This window comes from Perissodus microlepis, chromosome 22, assembly GCF_051167445.1.
Source record: "Perissodus microlepis isolate ML-2025 ecotype Zambia chromosome 22, ASM5116744v1, whole genome shotgun sequence".
Taxonomy (NCBI): Eukaryota; Metazoa; Chordata; class Actinopteri; order Cichliformes; family Cichlidae; genus Perissodus; species Perissodus microlepis.
Window position 1 is genome coordinate 21,748,653 of NC_140481.1, and position 17,781 is coordinate 21,766,433.

The following is a 17,781-nucleotide window of genomic DNA, read 5'->3' on the forward strand; positions in this document are numbered from 1 at the left end:
TATGCACTGAGTCTGTCTGGCACAGCCTTTTGGGTTTGGTCTGATCAGTCTAAACATGCCTCAGCCCTCTGGCATGCTTCGATTTATGAGGAGGTATTAATGCCACAAAGACGAGAAGTAGAAAAAAGCTGGAGAAAAGTGTAACGTTGAGGGGGAAAATGGCTAATGTCTGAGTAGAAAGACGGCACATAAGTATGTAGAGGTAAGTGCACATTTGTTTGGGGTGTGTAGCTTTCCGGTTGTGAGTTCTGAGGACAGAAAACTCTTTATCTACTAGAGATCTTTACAGGAGCACTCAGCTGGTGCTATTGCCTGTCTGAACATGGCCTAAAGGCAGCAAATAATGAACTTGTCTGCTAAGAAGCTTGTGAAAAACACCTAATGTAAAAATTAATCTTACTTCCTTTTAAACATTATATGAATGTAGCGTACATAAAAAAATGATGTAACCAGGTATCACCAGCAGAGTGAGCTGAAGCACCACTGTTAATGGAAACTAGCCAGTTCAGAATCAGCAGTATTAGTTTTGTAGAGATTAAAAAAACAAAACAAATTTCTTTCATTTTTGCAGCTGCAACAAACTAAAATTAAGCACTTCCACCTGAACTGAAGTCTGCTGCAGCACTGGTCACAACTAAAACACTGCTAAGCAGAGTGTGGTGTGTGTGAAACTGTGAAGCTATCGATTCGAGGGAATCCTCAGGTCACATTAAAGTGATACGTGTTATTATGATCTAATAATATAATATAAAGTAGTGGGTTGGAACCCCTTTTTGTCTTTAACGCTTCTCTTCACAGCACAGATTCAACAAGGTGCTGGAAACATTTCTCAAAGATTTTAAGGACATCACACAGTTGCTGTAGATTTTTCAGTTGCACATCCGTGATGAGACTCATGGACATGGTGCTCCATTACACTGACCTATGGTGACTTTGGAGGACATTTGAGTACAGGCGTGCTCAAGAAACCAGTTTGAGATTATTTGAGCTTTGTGAGAGGGTGTGTTTAATTCTGGAGACAGCCATCAGAGGATGGGTACACTGTGCTCATAAAGGTATGGACATGGTTGGCTGTGACATTGGTACCATGCTCAGTTGATACTAAGAGGCCCAAAGTGTGCCACGATAATATCTGCAAAATTACACCACCACCATCACTGATACAAGGCAGGATAGGTCCATGCTTTCCTGTTATTTATACCAAATTATGATGCCACCATCTGAATGTGGAAGCAGAAATTAAGTCTTATCTGACCAGGCAACGTCTTCCAATGTTGTAGTATCCAATTTTTGTGAGGCTTCAGTGTCCTGGTCTTCTGCTGCTGTAGTCCATCTGCTTCAAGGTTCAGCGTGTTGTGCATTCAGAGAAGTAGTTCTGCATGCCTTGGCGTTACTGCTGCCTCATTCTCCTCTGACCACTGAAATCAAAAAGGTGTTTTTACCTGGAGAACTGGCACTCAATGAAAATTTTCTCCTTTTCAGGCTATTCTCTGTAAAGTAGAGATGGTTGTGTGAAAACATTTCCACCAGATCACCAGCTCCTGAAACATTCATACCAGCCTAGTATGCACAAACAACCATCCCACATTCAAAATCACATAAATCCCCTTTCTCTCTTATTCTGATGCTCAGTTTGAACTTCAACACGCCATCTCAAGTAAAATTAAAAAGGTGCACCTAAAAATGTAGCTGGTGAGTGTATATACAGGTGCTAAAACTATGACGTATGATTGTTTCACCACCTGAAATACAAAACAACATACAGGCTCTTGCATAGCTACCTTTTACCTGATTTCTACAGCAATTTTCTTTTATTTCATGTGTATCCCTATTAAAAATATAGATAGATGCATTTCTGAAAACAAGTAATTCGTATTTAGAAAACATTAAAGCTGAATGCCTGTGTGTAAATGACTACTACTAAAAAGAGGCGCGTTTCCTCCTCGTGTCAGTGTTGCCAACTTAGCGACTTTGTCGCTATATTTAGCGAGTTTTCAGACCCCCTTAGCGACTTTTTTTTCTAAAAAGTGACTAGTGACAAATCTTTTTCTGGTATTATTGGAGACTTATTTATGACGACTTTTTGACGTGAAAACGCGTATCGCTCTTACTCTCAACAAGCAGTGGTGCTGCCGTGGGCACCTCACCCGTGCCAAAGCGCTCACAAGCGGAGGATAGTCCTCCCCCAGCTGCTATCGGGGCAGGAGACGTTCACACCTGTGCGTCCAAACGCCGCTCCCGCACTGACTGTAACGCAGTCAGTTCTTCCTTTACTGTTAAGCTGTTTTGTGGATCACAAGGTTTAAAACTACTTATAAACACACACTCTCACACACAAAGTAACTCCACCAGAGTGCCAATTTCGGGTCACTTTTGCCGGTCCAGGCCCGGATAAAGGAGCAGGGTTGGAATTGTGACATTAAAAGACAATAATTGCTATAAGAAATTAAATTTGTAGTTCTAAATAAATTCTAACTGCATTTAGGATGTTTTTTACTCACTTTATGTCTCTTCCACGATGTTATTTCTCTCTCCAACAACGTAGGTTACAATTACATTAGCATGACAAATTATGCAAATTAGGGGATGACGTCATTGACTTTTAGGACAGCCAATAGCGATTTTCCTTACTGAAGAGTTGGCAACACTGCCTCGTGTGGCACTAAACACCCCTCATAGAATGTAGACTAGGCTAACGTCACTTTACATAGCCTTCCCCCGTCTCATCCTCTTTTTACTTGATATCTACCATATCCAACCAATTACACTGCCCGGCAGTTCAGCGGAAACAGCTTTAGACTACTTTGATGAAACGGGGAGGGGGAAAAAAACACAAAAGTTATTTACATCCTCTTTGGATCCAGCTAAAATCACGACCTCAGGAGAGAGTTTAGGAAGAAAAGTGCGACACGGGCTTTTGTTTTTTTCTTGACTGAGAATGTGGCGAACTTGTGGTTGGAGGAAAGAGTAGATTACAGCTCACTGAGCGGTCAAGTTGGAGCGACTTTAATGGCGAGAACTAGCTGAAATCTCGTCAGCTGCTACAGGAACAGAGGGCGAGCAGAAGCAGAAGCGGCAGCATCAGAGCCGCCGCCATACATTTTAGGACGACCTGCTTACTACAAACAGCGGAGAGAGGTGAGTACGGCACCGTTACACGATGCGGTTAAGACCGTACAAAGCCTCCCTCAAAACTTTAATTCCTTTACACTTAATTTCGGACGCACACACTGTCTTTCATTTCTGCTATTTTTAGACAGAAACAGGAGAGTCGCCCTCCCTGGAGAATTTACGTGAAGTTTCAGCCGGGCGGGGGAAGATACCCATGAAACTTAGCTGACACACGCCGTCTCCGGTTCACCAGTTAGGGGGACGTTCAAGTAGCTCTCACACTTTAAGCTAGCAGGCCTTTACTTGTCCCGAATGTCGGTTGTGTTTGTTTTGTGGGAACACCGCGATTAAGAAAAAGAAGGTCATGAAAGTGTGCAAACCGCAAACAGCCGCCGTTAGGAAGTTGTTTGCTAAAGATAAACGGCCATTTATATCTCTGAGCGTGCAATTTAAGTGTCCGCAAAAAAAAGTTTTCTAACGTAAACACTCAGGGGAGGTTAGCCTGGTTTATCTTACTCTTTTGTAGAACTCTCATCAGGCTGAGTATTATAAGTGGCACTCTCTGATAAGAGAGTTAAGAGTAGTTGTTCGGGAAACTTATTCAAAGCTCCATCTCAGTGAGTCAGACAGGCTGTTCCGCTATGTCCGGGAGACTCCCCGCTTGCACTACGCTTAATCTCATGCAGCCACTCCCTGCACACGCTTACGCAAACAGCGTAGACGGTGTCACACACTAACTGGAAAACTTTACAGACGACATATGAACCTCACTTTTTAGCTCCAGCTTTCAATTCTTGTGTGCTACTAGGGTAGCTTTGCAGGCCTGATTCAAATTCAAAATAATCTTTATTCATCTTATACTAGGCTTTGGTGCAGCCCTCTCTATTCATAATCTGAAACCAATTTGTAAAGCTAGCTTTACTCTGATTGGCTTGTCTTTGGCAAACAACGTTTGGGAAGCTGGTGGGTAGAGCCACTTCTGTAAAGTAAGGTGACACAGACTCTTTGACCTAACAGTATGTCAACCACAGATGCTATAAAAGATGGATGCAGCTTCCAGGTCAGAAAAATAAAAGCCGGTGCACAAGAGCCTTAGACCTGCATACTTTTAGTTGGCCACCAATGGATTATACATGTTGAGAGTATAAAAAAGTCACTGTGAAAAATCCTTAGACCTTCATTCTACCAGAAGCTCACTGATAGCAACTGTGTAGGATGGAATGAATGATTCCCCAGTCACACAGGGGACTGGCAACAACCTGTCGTAAGTGGGTGGAAAATATTAATATGATCGAGCCAGTAGTCAAACAAGCATATAGACTGGTCAGTGACCCACTGGAAGCCACCTGTTGCTGAGGATAAAATATATATTCCCAACTTGTTGGCAAAAAACATCTTGTAATTGGATTCATTGGTTGATTGCTGTGATCGTTCTTTGAATGCAAGTGATGGACTCGTCTACAATTTCCAGCTATCCTCTGAGCAGTAGTGAAAAGGTGTGACACAAACTGGAAATGGAGACTCTTTTCCTTCAAAGTAAAAGCTGCAAAGTAAAAGCTGCCAACATGTTGGCTTGGCTAGCGCCAAGGCACAACTTTTACTTTGAAGTCAGGGCTCCTTGATTTTCATTTGTGTTGCACTTTTCCAAGTTGTACTACTAGTAGTTGGTGAGGATTTGCGGACAAACATCAGAAATCACAGGCAACCTGGCAAATCTGCTAGCAACCAAAGCAATCACAAGGAGTTTTTAGTGCAGCACCTTCTTTGCAAACGATTTCAACCAGCAACAACCAGCAACTTTTGGGAACCACTTCAAGCCAGTGGCCAGTTTTGGGTAATACAATTTTTTGCTTAGCAACAGGTGGTTGTGTCTAATATATTGGACAACGTTTGAGCAGTGATGCATGATATCATGCAAGAAACCCAGAAGTCTGCGGTAAAACACTTTAGCATATTAGGTCCACCTTAAAATGAGGTGGTTGAACAGGAATTAATTTAGTAAGATCTGTACAGTATTTATTTTAAGTGATTCTTAATTTAAGGTCAACCATTTCTTAACTCACAAAATAAAAATGATTAAAGGGGCACCAGTTACATTTACAGTTGTCTAACTCTTAAATTCAAAGTATTGAACAGTTGCAGTTATTAAGAGAGTAGGAAAATATATCCTTTATCTATCATATATCGTGTAAGTTCTACCGCAATAATGTGGTTACTTTATTTAAAATAAAACAACAAAAGAAAGATGAGTTATGATTCTTTATAGTACATGCACAAATTGCAGTCTGTGTGACTGGCCCTGATCTCATATCCAGTCTTATTATAAGCAGGTACTGTTGAGTTTGCATGTGCCAAAAAGGAGGAAAACCATTTTGAAAAGGTATGAAAGTGAAAGTTGTGATTATCCAGTGAATCCTTTAGCCTTAAGGAAAACTTGAGAACAAGCTGAGTGTCACTTTTAATTGTCTTCTCTGTACCTCTCTCAATTTAGATTTCAAAGGAATATTTTTAAGTGGTTAAAAATGCAGAAAAACTAGGCAGAAGATATTGATCATTAACTGTAAGAGACCTAGACAGCTCTCACACAGAGATAGAAGAGATGAGATTTGTTATGAAGCAGTCAAAATCATGTGAGAACAAATGCATGCAGTTTGAAGCTTAAGTAGTACAAAAGCTGGTTAAGCATAAGAAAATATGCGACTTTATTTCAGCTTATCGCTGAGCGGCTGGTGTTCCTCCGCCAACTATTGATCTCCAGTCAGGAAGACTTGGAGGAAACGTTCCACCATCAGAGCAGATACTGATGCTGTAAAAAAGGCAGGTGCTGCTGTCACTTACCTATAAACTCTTAGGCCTCTGGATTTTTATTGCATGTTATCGCTGCATTTTTTGTACTTGCTTTTAAATGTTGCTGGTTTCGTTTGGACCAACTATAGGTACAAATGTGTACCTCAAAGCCTGAGCAGGTCGGTTTCCAGTTCCCCGTGTTAGACAGCAAGTCCTTCTGCATGTTCACCCAAATTCCATAAATCACTAAGGACTGAATAAACCTGCACTCATTAACATATCTATAATGTTTTATAGAGAACCCATTCTCCTTTTGTAAAGTTCAAAAGACTTAACCTGATCTGCAGTCAGCTAAGCAACATTGTGGACACTTTCAGAGAAGGGTTTCTCACTGAGGCATGAGAGTTGACAAACAACAGGAAACAGGTTGACTCAAATCAACCTGAGTAACTCTAACAAACAAGATAGTTGATATTTGACTGCGGCTGTTTTCAGATGAGTTGCTGTATCTCTGAAACAGCCGTTCCACTGAAGCCAAATTAAGGCTGACCGAGCAGATTCAAAGCAGGTTAAAGTCCACACACACATAAAGTTGGATTTTCCTCTTTAATTTTTAGCAACAGAAAGTTGCTCACACTGTCACAAAACACTGTCTGCAGTAACAAAGGTGAAGCAGTAAAGCAATGTGCCGACTCAAATGGCCCGAATCCATAGGTGACTTAACCTCCCTTGAGGTTTTGCCAGTAACTACGCTGAGGTCATGCAGTTTGTTTGACTGCAGATTATGTTGCTGTTTGCACACTCTAATAACAAAGCAGTCATACTGCTCTTTAGGTTTCTGACTTTTTGGTCCAAAAATTAAAATCAAAAGTTCGAAAATTAAGACATCTCAATCCAGATTTCACTCGAAACCTGGTTCATGACAGCACTGGTTTCCCTTGTCACATCATTGTCTTTGGAAGAAGATTAGAAGATTCTTTAATGCCTTTATGCAGTTACATAAAAAAATTCTGTACGGTAGTTCTTTGGCTAAAAACACAACAAAATACTGTTTCATAAACATCCTAACATGTTATGACCTACAAACGCCACCATTACTTTGTGCGTTAGGTGCATGCTGGGTCAGTGATGTAATCTGGTTGTGCTCCAAAGTGTGGTCCCCACAGGTTTCCTGTGGATAAGAAGAGGAGAAAAGACCAGGACAGTAGATGAAAACAACCTCCAAAAGATCAGTGCCTTTGGTACATTCAGCTGACTATAAATCAGAGTACAACATAACCAGTGGCTGGATGGCAAAGGAGCTGAGAAAAAAAAAAAAAAGTAAAATAATAATACAAGGGGCAAGAAAAGTCTAATGTACTGGCCCGGGGGCAAAAATTGTGTGTGTGTGTGTGTGTGTGTGTGTGTGTGTGTGTGTGTGTGTGTGAGCAAACTCAGGCTCTTACATATATATTGCAATGTCATCATGGTGCCTATAATCACTTAGCAACAGGCTAAAATGACCCTTTTTAGCATTTATGTCCCTTTAGTGCAGAAGAAGAAGAGCATTCTGCTGTTGTATTTTCGAAACGGCATAATCTAAATTAAAGCCACAAAAGTTTAATTATATATGGTTTATTAATATGTTTTCTCCTTGCCTGGCAATTATCTAACATCAAGCTAAAATGATCCATTTTTAGCATATAAGTAACATCTGCCATCCCCTCCCCCCTTTCTTTTTCTTTTATCATTGTGATTGAGTATATCAGTTTTCCAACAGCACAAAGAGACAAAACAATACTGTAGCAAGGGCATGAATGAGTCTAAGGAATACGAAAGACGGGAAAGACTCCTTTCCTGTAACGTAGTAAACTTTCCACTACCTTTACAGGATGGGTTGCTGTGAAATAGAACGAACAGTCATGACCCTGATCACAGGGGAATGTGAGAAACTGCAGCCATCCATAAGTGCTCAGTTTTCTCAGATTAATTACTCGGATGGATATAAACCCCTCATATGCTGCTATACTGTGAAAGGTAGATATGGAACATGTTTATGTGTGTGAACGTGAAACTCGAATTAGATTTTTTTGTTTGTTTGTTTGTTTGTTTTTTTTTTAAAGTGAAGGAGCACATGATGAAAGCGCACTGAAAATTTTTAGTTGGGGATCCCTTTTAAAGTATTTAGAATTCATGCAATGCATATCCTTTTATACATTTCCTCATCAGATTGTCTTAGAGGCTAACCTCATAGTTAGAAAGTTGTATTAAATAAAGTTGCCCTGCCTTCTGTAATTGCTTTGTTTAACATGTGTATGATGAAATCCACCGTAATCATTGTGTTAACTGAGCTTGTCAGAGCAGTTGTGTAGTTCTCTTTTCTCTAGAAGTTACAGTGGAAATGAATAAACACCACAAATGGTGAATATCATGTTGTCTACTTAAGAGATTATTAGTACACGCTGTTGTGCAATTTCCTGTCTGCCGTTCAGATAAACAGTATGTCATTAATCAGTGAGTACTTATTTAATTAAACACATAATGGCAGCTGAGCTTGGGTGCCGCAGCATTTTGCGTTAATCTGCGGATAAGACTTTGCTGTCAGACATCCAGCATAGCAACTGCTGGAGATGGTACCTGTTTTTCTTTTTGTTTTTTCATGCTGACCCAGACAGTTTATGTATTTGTGTTTTTTAAATATTGTTGTGTGTGCTGGAAAACACACACAACAATACTGCCTTCAGTACTCCCATTTATCTAGAGCAGGAAGTGTAAGAGATGGTGTGTGTGTGTGTGTTGGAGACGCTTGGTTAGATTAATAACTTCCAATCAATACTAATTACTCTCAGCTTTCAGTTTGCAGAGCTTCCTTTCAGGATACGGTCACGGCTGAGTTAGTTGCTGGGTTTATCTGATAGAAAATCTAAAAGGAGATCACCAAGCAGACAAAATATTCTTTTTAATACTTGTCTTAATTTCCTTCCATAACATGCAGACTCCTCTCTCTCTGTGTTTTGTCTATAGGATGCTGTCTCGGCTGAGTGAACTGATATGGGCGGACTGGCTTTGGTTTCCTGAAGGCCACGGCTGGGCTGACTTGACGGATCACGATGGCAAAGTGTTCCCTAAACCTCAGGACCTCTGGGCTACTATACCCATCGCTTTCTGCTTCCTCGTCATCAGGCAGATATTTGAGCGGTGAGTTTTCTCTAACACTTGTGTCCCACACTGTCATTTGCCTATTAATCTACACCTGTCTGCCTGGTTTGCATGTTTCTTTCTGACAAATATGAAATGATGTGTAAGCCTCATTTTCTACCTAAGTGTACCCCTTCTCCTCCTCTTCCCCTAGGACTGTCGCGATTCCTCTGGCCTCTCTTCTGGGAGTGAGTGACAAGCAGCGTGTTCGTGCTCCTCCAAATCCAGTCCTGGAGTCCTATTTCTGCAGCACATCAAAGCATCCCAAACAGGTACCTGTATTTGCATACGTCACAGGTGTTTAATTCGTACTCTATGCAAGATTTTAGTGTTTAAGGTTTAAATAGTAGAGACCAAAGACTCTGCTCTTCTTTGTTCTGCTTTTAATGTCAGAGCTCCATTGAGAGTTTAAGCAAACAGACAGGCTGTTCAGTGCGACAGGTCCAGAGGTGGTTCAGGCGCCGGAGGAACCAGGACCGACCCAGCAAGCTCAAAAAATTTAGGGAAGCAAGGTAAAATAACAATTTCGTATCCTTCTACCAAATCTGACACTTCAGCTTCAAAGTATCATGTTATAATAATAATTTGCTTTGGTGACAATACAGGTCCCCATGACAGTAAAGCCACGTGAAGGAGGCTTTTAATAGCATTTATTTTAATGCATTTTTCTTTTTTATGCATCGTTAAAAAGACCATAAAGCAGCTCTATCTGCTGTCACTATGGTTAATACTTCTATTTAACATGGCAAAAGTTTCATATAATGACGTCAGCACATGTATATAGTGACGTCAGAGAAAGGATATTCTTAGTATAGTCAACTGAGACACACAGCTGTGGCTGTGAGCAGTCCCACCCACGTGCTGTTCAAATCTTCTGTTTGTGAGAGCCAGCCAATCAGAAGAAAGCGGCCTTAAAGGACGAGGAACTTGTTTTACACAGAGGATGAATGCTGGACTGCACAATAGCCTAGTAAAAGATAACTAAGCATTATTCTGAACTGTCAGTCGTGCAATGCTGGTATAGTAGAGTCTAAGAATAAAAACATGGAGCTGAAAGATGGCAAAATAGGTTGTGTTTAAAGCGCACATCTATCACAGTAGAGAGCTACAGCTTTCTCTGCATGCTGAAACATCCAACATGTTGCACATCTAGAAATGGCCCAGTCAACTGTCTTAAAATGGACTTGTGTCAGACAGTAAGAGTGGCTCATTGGATGTAACCTTGCAAAGCTTTTTGTATGAGCTGTCACTACGACAACAATAAAAATGTTTTGTTTATATTATCAATCACTTATCCATTGTGCACGGATGACTGTTTTATCATGAGTACCTTGACTTTTAACCCAGACACACCCACAAAAAAGGGAGCAGGACATTTTTTAAATGCTGTTGCAAAACCGCCCATATTGCAGCAAGGATACTGACTGCAAGCAGAAAAATGATAGATGCCAGATTTAAAAAAAACACTGAATGTAAACCAGGTGTTTCCAGGCAGTAGTGGAATGGGGTTTTCTGCCCATTGCTTATTGTGTAAGGACTTTTTTTTTTTTTTTTTTAATGACATCCAAATTGCTCTTCTTCTTGTGAATGTAATTAGTTTATATGTAAACTATATGTAAAAAATAAAATAAGTAGTAATAATAATAATCATTAAGTAAAGAATTAAGGGGATCACTTCAGAAGCAACATTAGCACAGTAGGAACATGTCTTGGTGTTTTTTGCATGTGTCATGCCAGTGTTACGATATTGTGTAATGAAGTCACGCTTTACCAGAACTTCATTTCTGAGATTGTTGTGCACTCTCTTCCAGTTGGAGATTTACCTTTTACCTTCTTGCTTTCTTTGCTGGCCTGGCAGTCCTAATTGATGTGAGTATACTGTCAGAAATGTTTGCACAAAGCAAAGTTTCTCTGCAAACAACGACTATGCAAAGGTTAATAGAAGTAAATGCATTTCTGCGAGTTGAAGATTGTTTCCTACAGTGCGTCTCCTGAGATTCAGCCACAGAACTGACCAGCTAATTAAAGTTATTTGTGTTCAGCTGGAGCTGTTTTTTGTACAGAGACAGAAAAAAAAGGAGAGTTAACATGTAAAGCGAGTAAAATCATAGAAGCTCGTGGTAAGGTTTGAAAATGGACAACTGTAACTTGATTCCAGCTGTCAGTTATCGTCGTCCTCTTCACTTTGGCTTTTACGGGCAAATAATAGGGGGATTCCAGAAACACTCTGGTGACTGTATTTGTGTGGGTAACGCAAGGTGAAACTTCACTTCAAGTTTGGATATGTAACATCTGCGTCATGACTAGAAACACCTTTGTGCTGAGTGAAAACATGTGTTCTGTTCTTTGGTGAAATAGAAAGTCTCTTTGCTACACCGAAAGACAGAAACTGAACTGTGTCTGCACGCTGTGGGATGCTGTGCTTGTATTGCTTGTCATTTGTGTATTAGAGTGCTCGAGCTGTTGTGTTGAACACTTAAACCATCACTAATACGCTGATTGTGTCTCTCCTCTCAGAAACCATGGTTCTACGATGTGAAGCTGATATGGGAGAACTTCCCAAAAATGGTATTTAAAACTGCTCTGTGGCCTTGCTTTCATTCAAATAATGACATGAGCAATGGCTAAAATAACTAACTCTTCTTCCTCTACTCTCCCAGCCGCTGCTGCCTTCACAGTACTGGTACTACATGATCGAACTAGGCTTCTACATCTCACTGCTTTTCAGCGTAGCGTCAGATGTCAAGCGAAAGGTAAGCGATACTGTTTTGTCTTTGAGCTCTGTTAGATGTCTATCCTATAAAACCCCTCAGCAACCCTCCATCCAGAGAATTCACCCAGTGAGTGCGTATGACACTGAGAATGTATTTTGAGGTTTGGATATTGATTTTCTCCTCAAGTCCTGACTTTATTGTATCGAGTGGTGCTTTCTGCATTCAGAACGACGTTATCGATGGTGATTGGTTCCACTTTATCGTCTCTTTGCTAAAGTCATAGTGAGTGAACAACAAACGGAGCTGCTCCTTTGGTTGGATGCTGTTGGCTTTTTAGCGTCTCTGAGTTAATGTGTGACCAGAGCTCTGTGGAAATCTCACTGTGGAGAGACTGATTTACCATTTTATCCACAGGTTTGCATGTTGTTGTAAGCAAACTGTGAGGCCTCTGTGCCACGGCCTGTTTTGTAACGCTGGTTCACAAGTTCAAGGAACTAATCTTTTAAACCGAAATGTAGGATTTTTTTTTTTAGGCTTATCTGGGAAGCATCAGAGCTGCAATCAGCCTCCGATTTGAAGATTTGTTTTGTAACTTTCAGTTGAGTTTTTCTTTTCTTTCTTTGTTTCGAACTCTTTTGAACGTGTATTTAGTTTCTTTTTATACCGCTGAAGTTCTACAATCCTCTGCGTGCAAGAAGTTAATGATTTGTAAAAGCTGCATCTACCAGACAAATGCGGTCGATTGGTGACCTATCTTTACAGCTTGATCAATAAGTGACTAAATCTGGTGGATTCAGTTCTTGCGTCATCCGTTTCTGTCTTTTCGCCAGGATTTCAAAGAACAGATAATTCACCATGTGGCCACCATCGCCCTCATCAGTTTTTCTTGGTTGGTCAACTACATCCGGGCAGGGACTTTGATCATGTTGGTTCACGATGCCGCTGACTATTTAATGGAGGTATGACGACAACCTGCTAACATGGCAGGAAATGGTACAAAATGAATGTATGTAATCACACAGAAGTATACATCATTAAAGCAGCCCTCTGCCTTGATACCTACAAACACTGCAGAGTACCTCCATGCTAATCTTAAGAGCATTGGAGTCCACTGAGTTGACTGCCTGCCCTCTAGAAGAAAATGCATGAAGAGCTAACTCTCATCTCTCTCTATCTACCCCTCTCTACCTCTATCGGTCCATTTTTCTTTCTGTCATCTCTCTGCAGCTCTTTTCTTTCTTTACTTTTCTCTGTCCATCTTTTTTTTTTCTATTGTCTCTTTCTTTCAGTTTACCTGTCTCATCACTCCATTTTCACTATCTGTCTCTCCATCTTTCTGTTTCTATTTATTAATTTTAAAGAGACAATGCAGTTTGACAGTTTGGATACAGAGAAACTGATGTGCTACACGTAGTTTCTAGCTAATACCATTTTCCAATTCATGTCCCTTTTTTGAGATTTTATATCCATAATGCAAAAACATTTATAGCAATGCACTACTATCATACAAAGCTATGAGAATGAATAATTGTGACTTTAAAATGAATGAATGCTTTCTCTCTTTAAAGTCTGCCAAGATGTTCAACTATGCAGGCTGGAGGAGGACCTGCAACTTCATCTTCACCATGTTTGCTGCAGTTTTCATTGTCACCCGCCTCATAATCCTCCCCTTCTGGTAAAAAATAAAAAGACTATAAATACGTGTTTTCCGTTGTTAGAAATGGTAAAGGATACAGTTACAGGATACAGTACATCATCTGTGTAACTCCTTTGTGCCTCAGAGGTTAACCAAAAACTTTTAAAGCCATTAGAGAAATGCGCTGTTGCGCGGATACCATGCATCTTCATTATCATGATGGGAATTTTCCAGTATTTTCTTTTGGGCACTGTGGTAAATTACGTCACTGAGCACAAATGACTTTTGAGAGATGGCCTAACAGGTTGTTCCGGTGTTCTTCATGTTCATGTTTTGCTCCTCCTCGCTGTGAAAGGACTCCACCCCACAAGTGGAGGTGTAAGGTGTCCATACCAATATTGTCCCTGGTTCTTAGCATGCGTCCTCTCTCTGTGTCACAATAGCTGCTGTGTACACGTTCGTAACAGGCAGATTCATTTACACAAATTCCCTCTGGGGTGGGAAGCAGGGGAAAAAAAAAGTACTGTGATGAGTAAGCATTACTGGTGCTCTTTTTCAGTTAATGCAGCACTGTGCAGGTAAATGGGTAGTTTACTTTATTTAGTAGAATTTTCCTAAATTTGCTCGAAACTTCCTCTGACTTTATTCTGGAAATGCAACAACAGAGCCATTGTGGAGCCTCCTGGCTCCTCTCAATGGGCTGTTGAAGCTGGCTGTAGGTGGCTCTGACTGGACTCTCTGTTCTGCCTTTGTCCTCTCATCCAGGATCATACATACGACGTTTGTGTACCCGCTGACTCTCTACTCCCCCTTCTTCGGCTTCTACTTCTTCAACGGGTTGATGTGTGTGCTGCAGGTCCTGCACATCTTCTGGGCGGTGCTCATCCTGCGCATGGTCGTCAAATTCCTGCCGGGCAATGTGAGAAACACCCGCTTTTGCATTTCTTGAATTTATTAAACCGGCCGTGTAACACAATCACCTCACACTACCAGTTGTAAAAAAAAATTTGTTTTTTGGGGTTTTTGTTTTTGGTTCATCAGGACATCGTTGAGGACGAGAGGAGCGATAAGGAGGAAACTGAGTCAGACGATGAAGACGGCGATTGCGAGCGTAGGGAAAAGGCTAGAAACGGGCATGTGCAGAACGGCCACACTGTCCTCAACAACAACCATAGTAAGAGGGACTGATTGGACTGTGAGGTCTGCTTGTCATGTAATGACAGGCCCTGGTCTGAAAGCCAAAGAACGTGAGCGCGGCAGGTTGAAAGGGGGCAGCAGGCACCACACACACACACACACACATCCATCCTCCTTTCTTAAACCCGGGTAGTCCAGTGGAAAACTGACTGCGCATCTTTGATTTACACTAAATGAAATGTGGGGAAGACTGCCATAGACAACCATGATGGTGCTTCACACCAGAGCAGCTGAGTGGTTTCCTCTGTCTTCTCCCCTTTTCTATTTTTGTTTTTTGTTTCTGTTTTTTTTTTTTTGTGCTGTTTGCCAAGATTTTGCGCTGTTGACCAAGTTACACGTCCAAAACCCACCTGCTTGTAGCTTCATGTTTTAATACTGGAAGTGTTTTCAGGGGAGGCCGTAGTAGTTCCTCCTTGTGGTCAGTTAACACTCTCCTGACTATTACCAACTTTATTATTTTGTTCCTCTGTTTTTGCTCTAAATAACCAAACTGAAGTCAGTGACCTTGTGATGAGCACCGTTCTGAATTGTGGAAGTGACTTTCTGTGGACCATGTCGGGCTCTAAGTCCATTTACTGAAGTCCTGAGTTTCAAACACCCCACTCTGATTCATGCAGATGATTTTTTTTTTTTTTTTTTTTGTATTAGTGTGTCTTAAAATCTTTTCTTTTGAGAAGCCAAACGCACACAAGATCATTTTATGTCTTAGTTTTGTTTCTTCCTAACATTATTTTTGATTTGTACAGTTTTTATTTTTATTTGTTTCAGTCCAGTCCATGGTTTAAATTTGGGAGCAATTTGTTTGAGTGTAACCGAAAAAAGCCAATCGGTAATTGTTTAGTGAATCTTCATCAGCTGAAAGTCGGTAACATTTCCATTTAGTGTTGTTTTTCCCATCACAACATGCACTTTATGGGTTCTTCTGTAGATCGACATTGATTAATACTGGAGTAAATGGGCTCCATGGCGTTTTGATTCAAGCTGATTGTCCTTTTTGTTTGGAGTATGATTTAGATTTTTTTATATTTATTCTAAATATTTTTGTTTGTGTTGTCAAAAGAAGAAAAATAATGGAAATTTTCAGTAAAAGAAAAAGAATTGCACCCCAGAGTATGGTTTACATTTTCTGTTTCATTGTCATGTGCAAAGGCCTTCATCATTTCAAGTAACTGTTTAAAGAAAAGAAGAAAGAAAAGTGATTTCTGTCCCTTTTTCATCACAGACGTCCCACGATCTCTGAAAGCCCGTCGATGACTCAGCTGCCTGTGGCTCCCTCTGAAAAGCTTTGCTTCTACTCAGTTGTTTTTATTCTGCATTATGTGCTGCTGAGATGTAAAATTCATAATGACCAGAATGATAAAGATAAACATGGATAACAATTCTGTGGGTTTTTTCCTTTTCATTTCAAACTAAACTAAGAGTTTTGGCATTTTTAACACTGAGGTAATAATGGAGTAGAACCTGAGGTTAAAGTAAATGATAATGGAGACGATTAACCGTTGAATGGTTTTATGAATGAATGGTTTTTCTTTCACACAAAAAACTTAAGTGTAAGAAAACTGGAATAATTAGCCTCCACGCACAGAAGCCCCCCAGGCAGATTAGACTGGTGGATCGGTGCTTGTGTATATATATTGTTTTTCTATTTTTCCTGAGCAGTGCTTTTAGTTCCTCCGAGTACTTGCATACGTGACAATTAATTGACCAATTGACATAGTTTTTCTTATATATTTAGTTCTCCGGGGCCGTGGTGAACTCCTCTAATTCTTTATTTTGTTTATAGTTGGAATTTTTTGCGTGTGTGTTTACAAATATTATGTTTGACTGAAAAAAAACACTTTGGTAAATCAAAATTATTATTCATTTATTTTGTCATTACGTGAAACTGCTAACTGACAGCCCTCCCAAAAATGTAACATTTATATAAAAAAAAAAATCTTCAGAAAACCACATGATGTTACCATGTGTTGCCTAGCAACCACCTACCAAAGGACAAGAATGACCTCTTTTTTTCTGTATTTATGCACTTATATACATATATATTAAATAAATACATAAAAAAATGTATAGTGCAGTTTTGTCAGAAGCCTGTTATTGACACAAATTATACGGCATGTACACATACTGGACATTTTTCAGCTTTTTGGGGGTCTTTTAAAAAAGTTAAAGTAGGTGATAGTCCTAAAAATTTTACTCAGACCGTTTTTTTCTCTTTTCTCATTTTTGTTCTTTTCCATAAACTATTTGTATTACATGAATACAAAGTCCCATTCATAGTCTGTCATTATTCCCATTCTCTCTCATCTGAATGTGCGGATCTGAGAATCCTTTCTTTGGAACACAAAATGATATGGTCATCATTAAGGAGCCCTGTGTAGGTGGAGTAAATGCAGTCTGGCATGAATACTGTAAATCAGTCACTGGTTCTGCTGGTGTAGACCCGGAGGCACCGTGGAGCCATTACAATATCAGATGGCACAAAGTGCTGGTGACACACATCCGCCTGGCACATTTTTCGGGATGATGAATGATGCCAAAAAAGTTCTCCGATTTTTTTTTTTTTCCAGTTGTCCTAAAAACAAACAAACAAAAGTATCTAAAAGTTTAAAATCCTAAGACATCACCACTTCTGGATTCTTCCTCCGCCCATCTCTCTCTTCCCTACAGTATTTTGGCTTCAGTCTAAAAGGCCTCCTTACCTAATTGCATATTGAGTGGGATCACTTTACCGCCGTGCCCTACACTACAGCCTGGACACTGTTCATGTCACTGGCAGCATCACTGTAACAATCTCCATTTTAAAGTGGCAGGGTCAATTTCCAGCCTTCTCTCGCATCCTGCTCTGCAATTTAATTGCTAATGCATCTCCTGTTTCTGCTCCTCTGGCTTTCCTTTCCATGCTGCCAACCCCCCCACCCTCCCCTCCTCTGGGTACAATCTTACTCCTCTTGCTTAAATCTCTTCCTTTTGCTCTACCATCAAGTTTCCCCCTCCTTCCCTCGCTATCTTTTCAGCTCCGTGAAAAGAATAAGCTCAGTGTCACCTGAGGTGCCGGAGTTTTGCTGGTGTGAAGTCTAATCGGTGACAGTGATGAAGATCATCCTGACAGGACAACAAAAGCAGTGGGGTGTTTGAGTCACTTGTGAACTGTGTAGACCG

The 17,781-nt window shown here is 40.4% G+C and overlaps 1 protein-coding gene across 1 annotated transcript; it reads left to right on the forward strand.

Annotated features, from left to right (window-relative positions):
• The first annotated feature begins 2,681 nt into the window (after positions 1-2,681).
• Positions 2,682-16,001, forward strand: cers2a (ceramide synthase 2a). The gene is made up of 12 exons (XM_084919592.1): positions 2,682-3,138; positions 8,902-9,075; positions 9,230-9,347; positions 9,469-9,587; positions 10,887-10,944; positions 11,593-11,643; positions 11,736-11,828; positions 12,620-12,748; positions 13,358-13,464; positions 14,191-14,344; positions 14,467-14,599; positions 15,845-16,001. Exons 2-12 carry the CDS (start codon positions 8,903-8,905, stop codon positions 15,874-15,876), a joined length of 1,167 nt encoding a protein of 388 aa, XP_084775718.1. The 5' UTR covers positions 2,682-3,138; position 8,902; the 3' UTR covers positions 15,877-16,001.
• Positions 16,002-17,781: the final 1,780 nt, after the last annotated feature.

Coding starts and splice junctions, on each gene's coding strand:
- cers2a (XM_084919592.1), top strand. CDS start 8,903: ATGCTGTCTCGGCTGAGTGAACTGATATGGGCGGACTGGCTTTGGTTT. Junction 10,945..11,592: donor GCCTGGCAGTCCTAATTGAT/GTGAGTATACTG, acceptor CTCTCCTCTCAG/AAACCATGGTTCTACGATGT. Junction 12,749..13,357: donor CCGCTGACTATTTAATGGAG/GTATGACGACAA, acceptor CTCTCTTTAAAG/TCTGCCAAGATGTTCAACTA.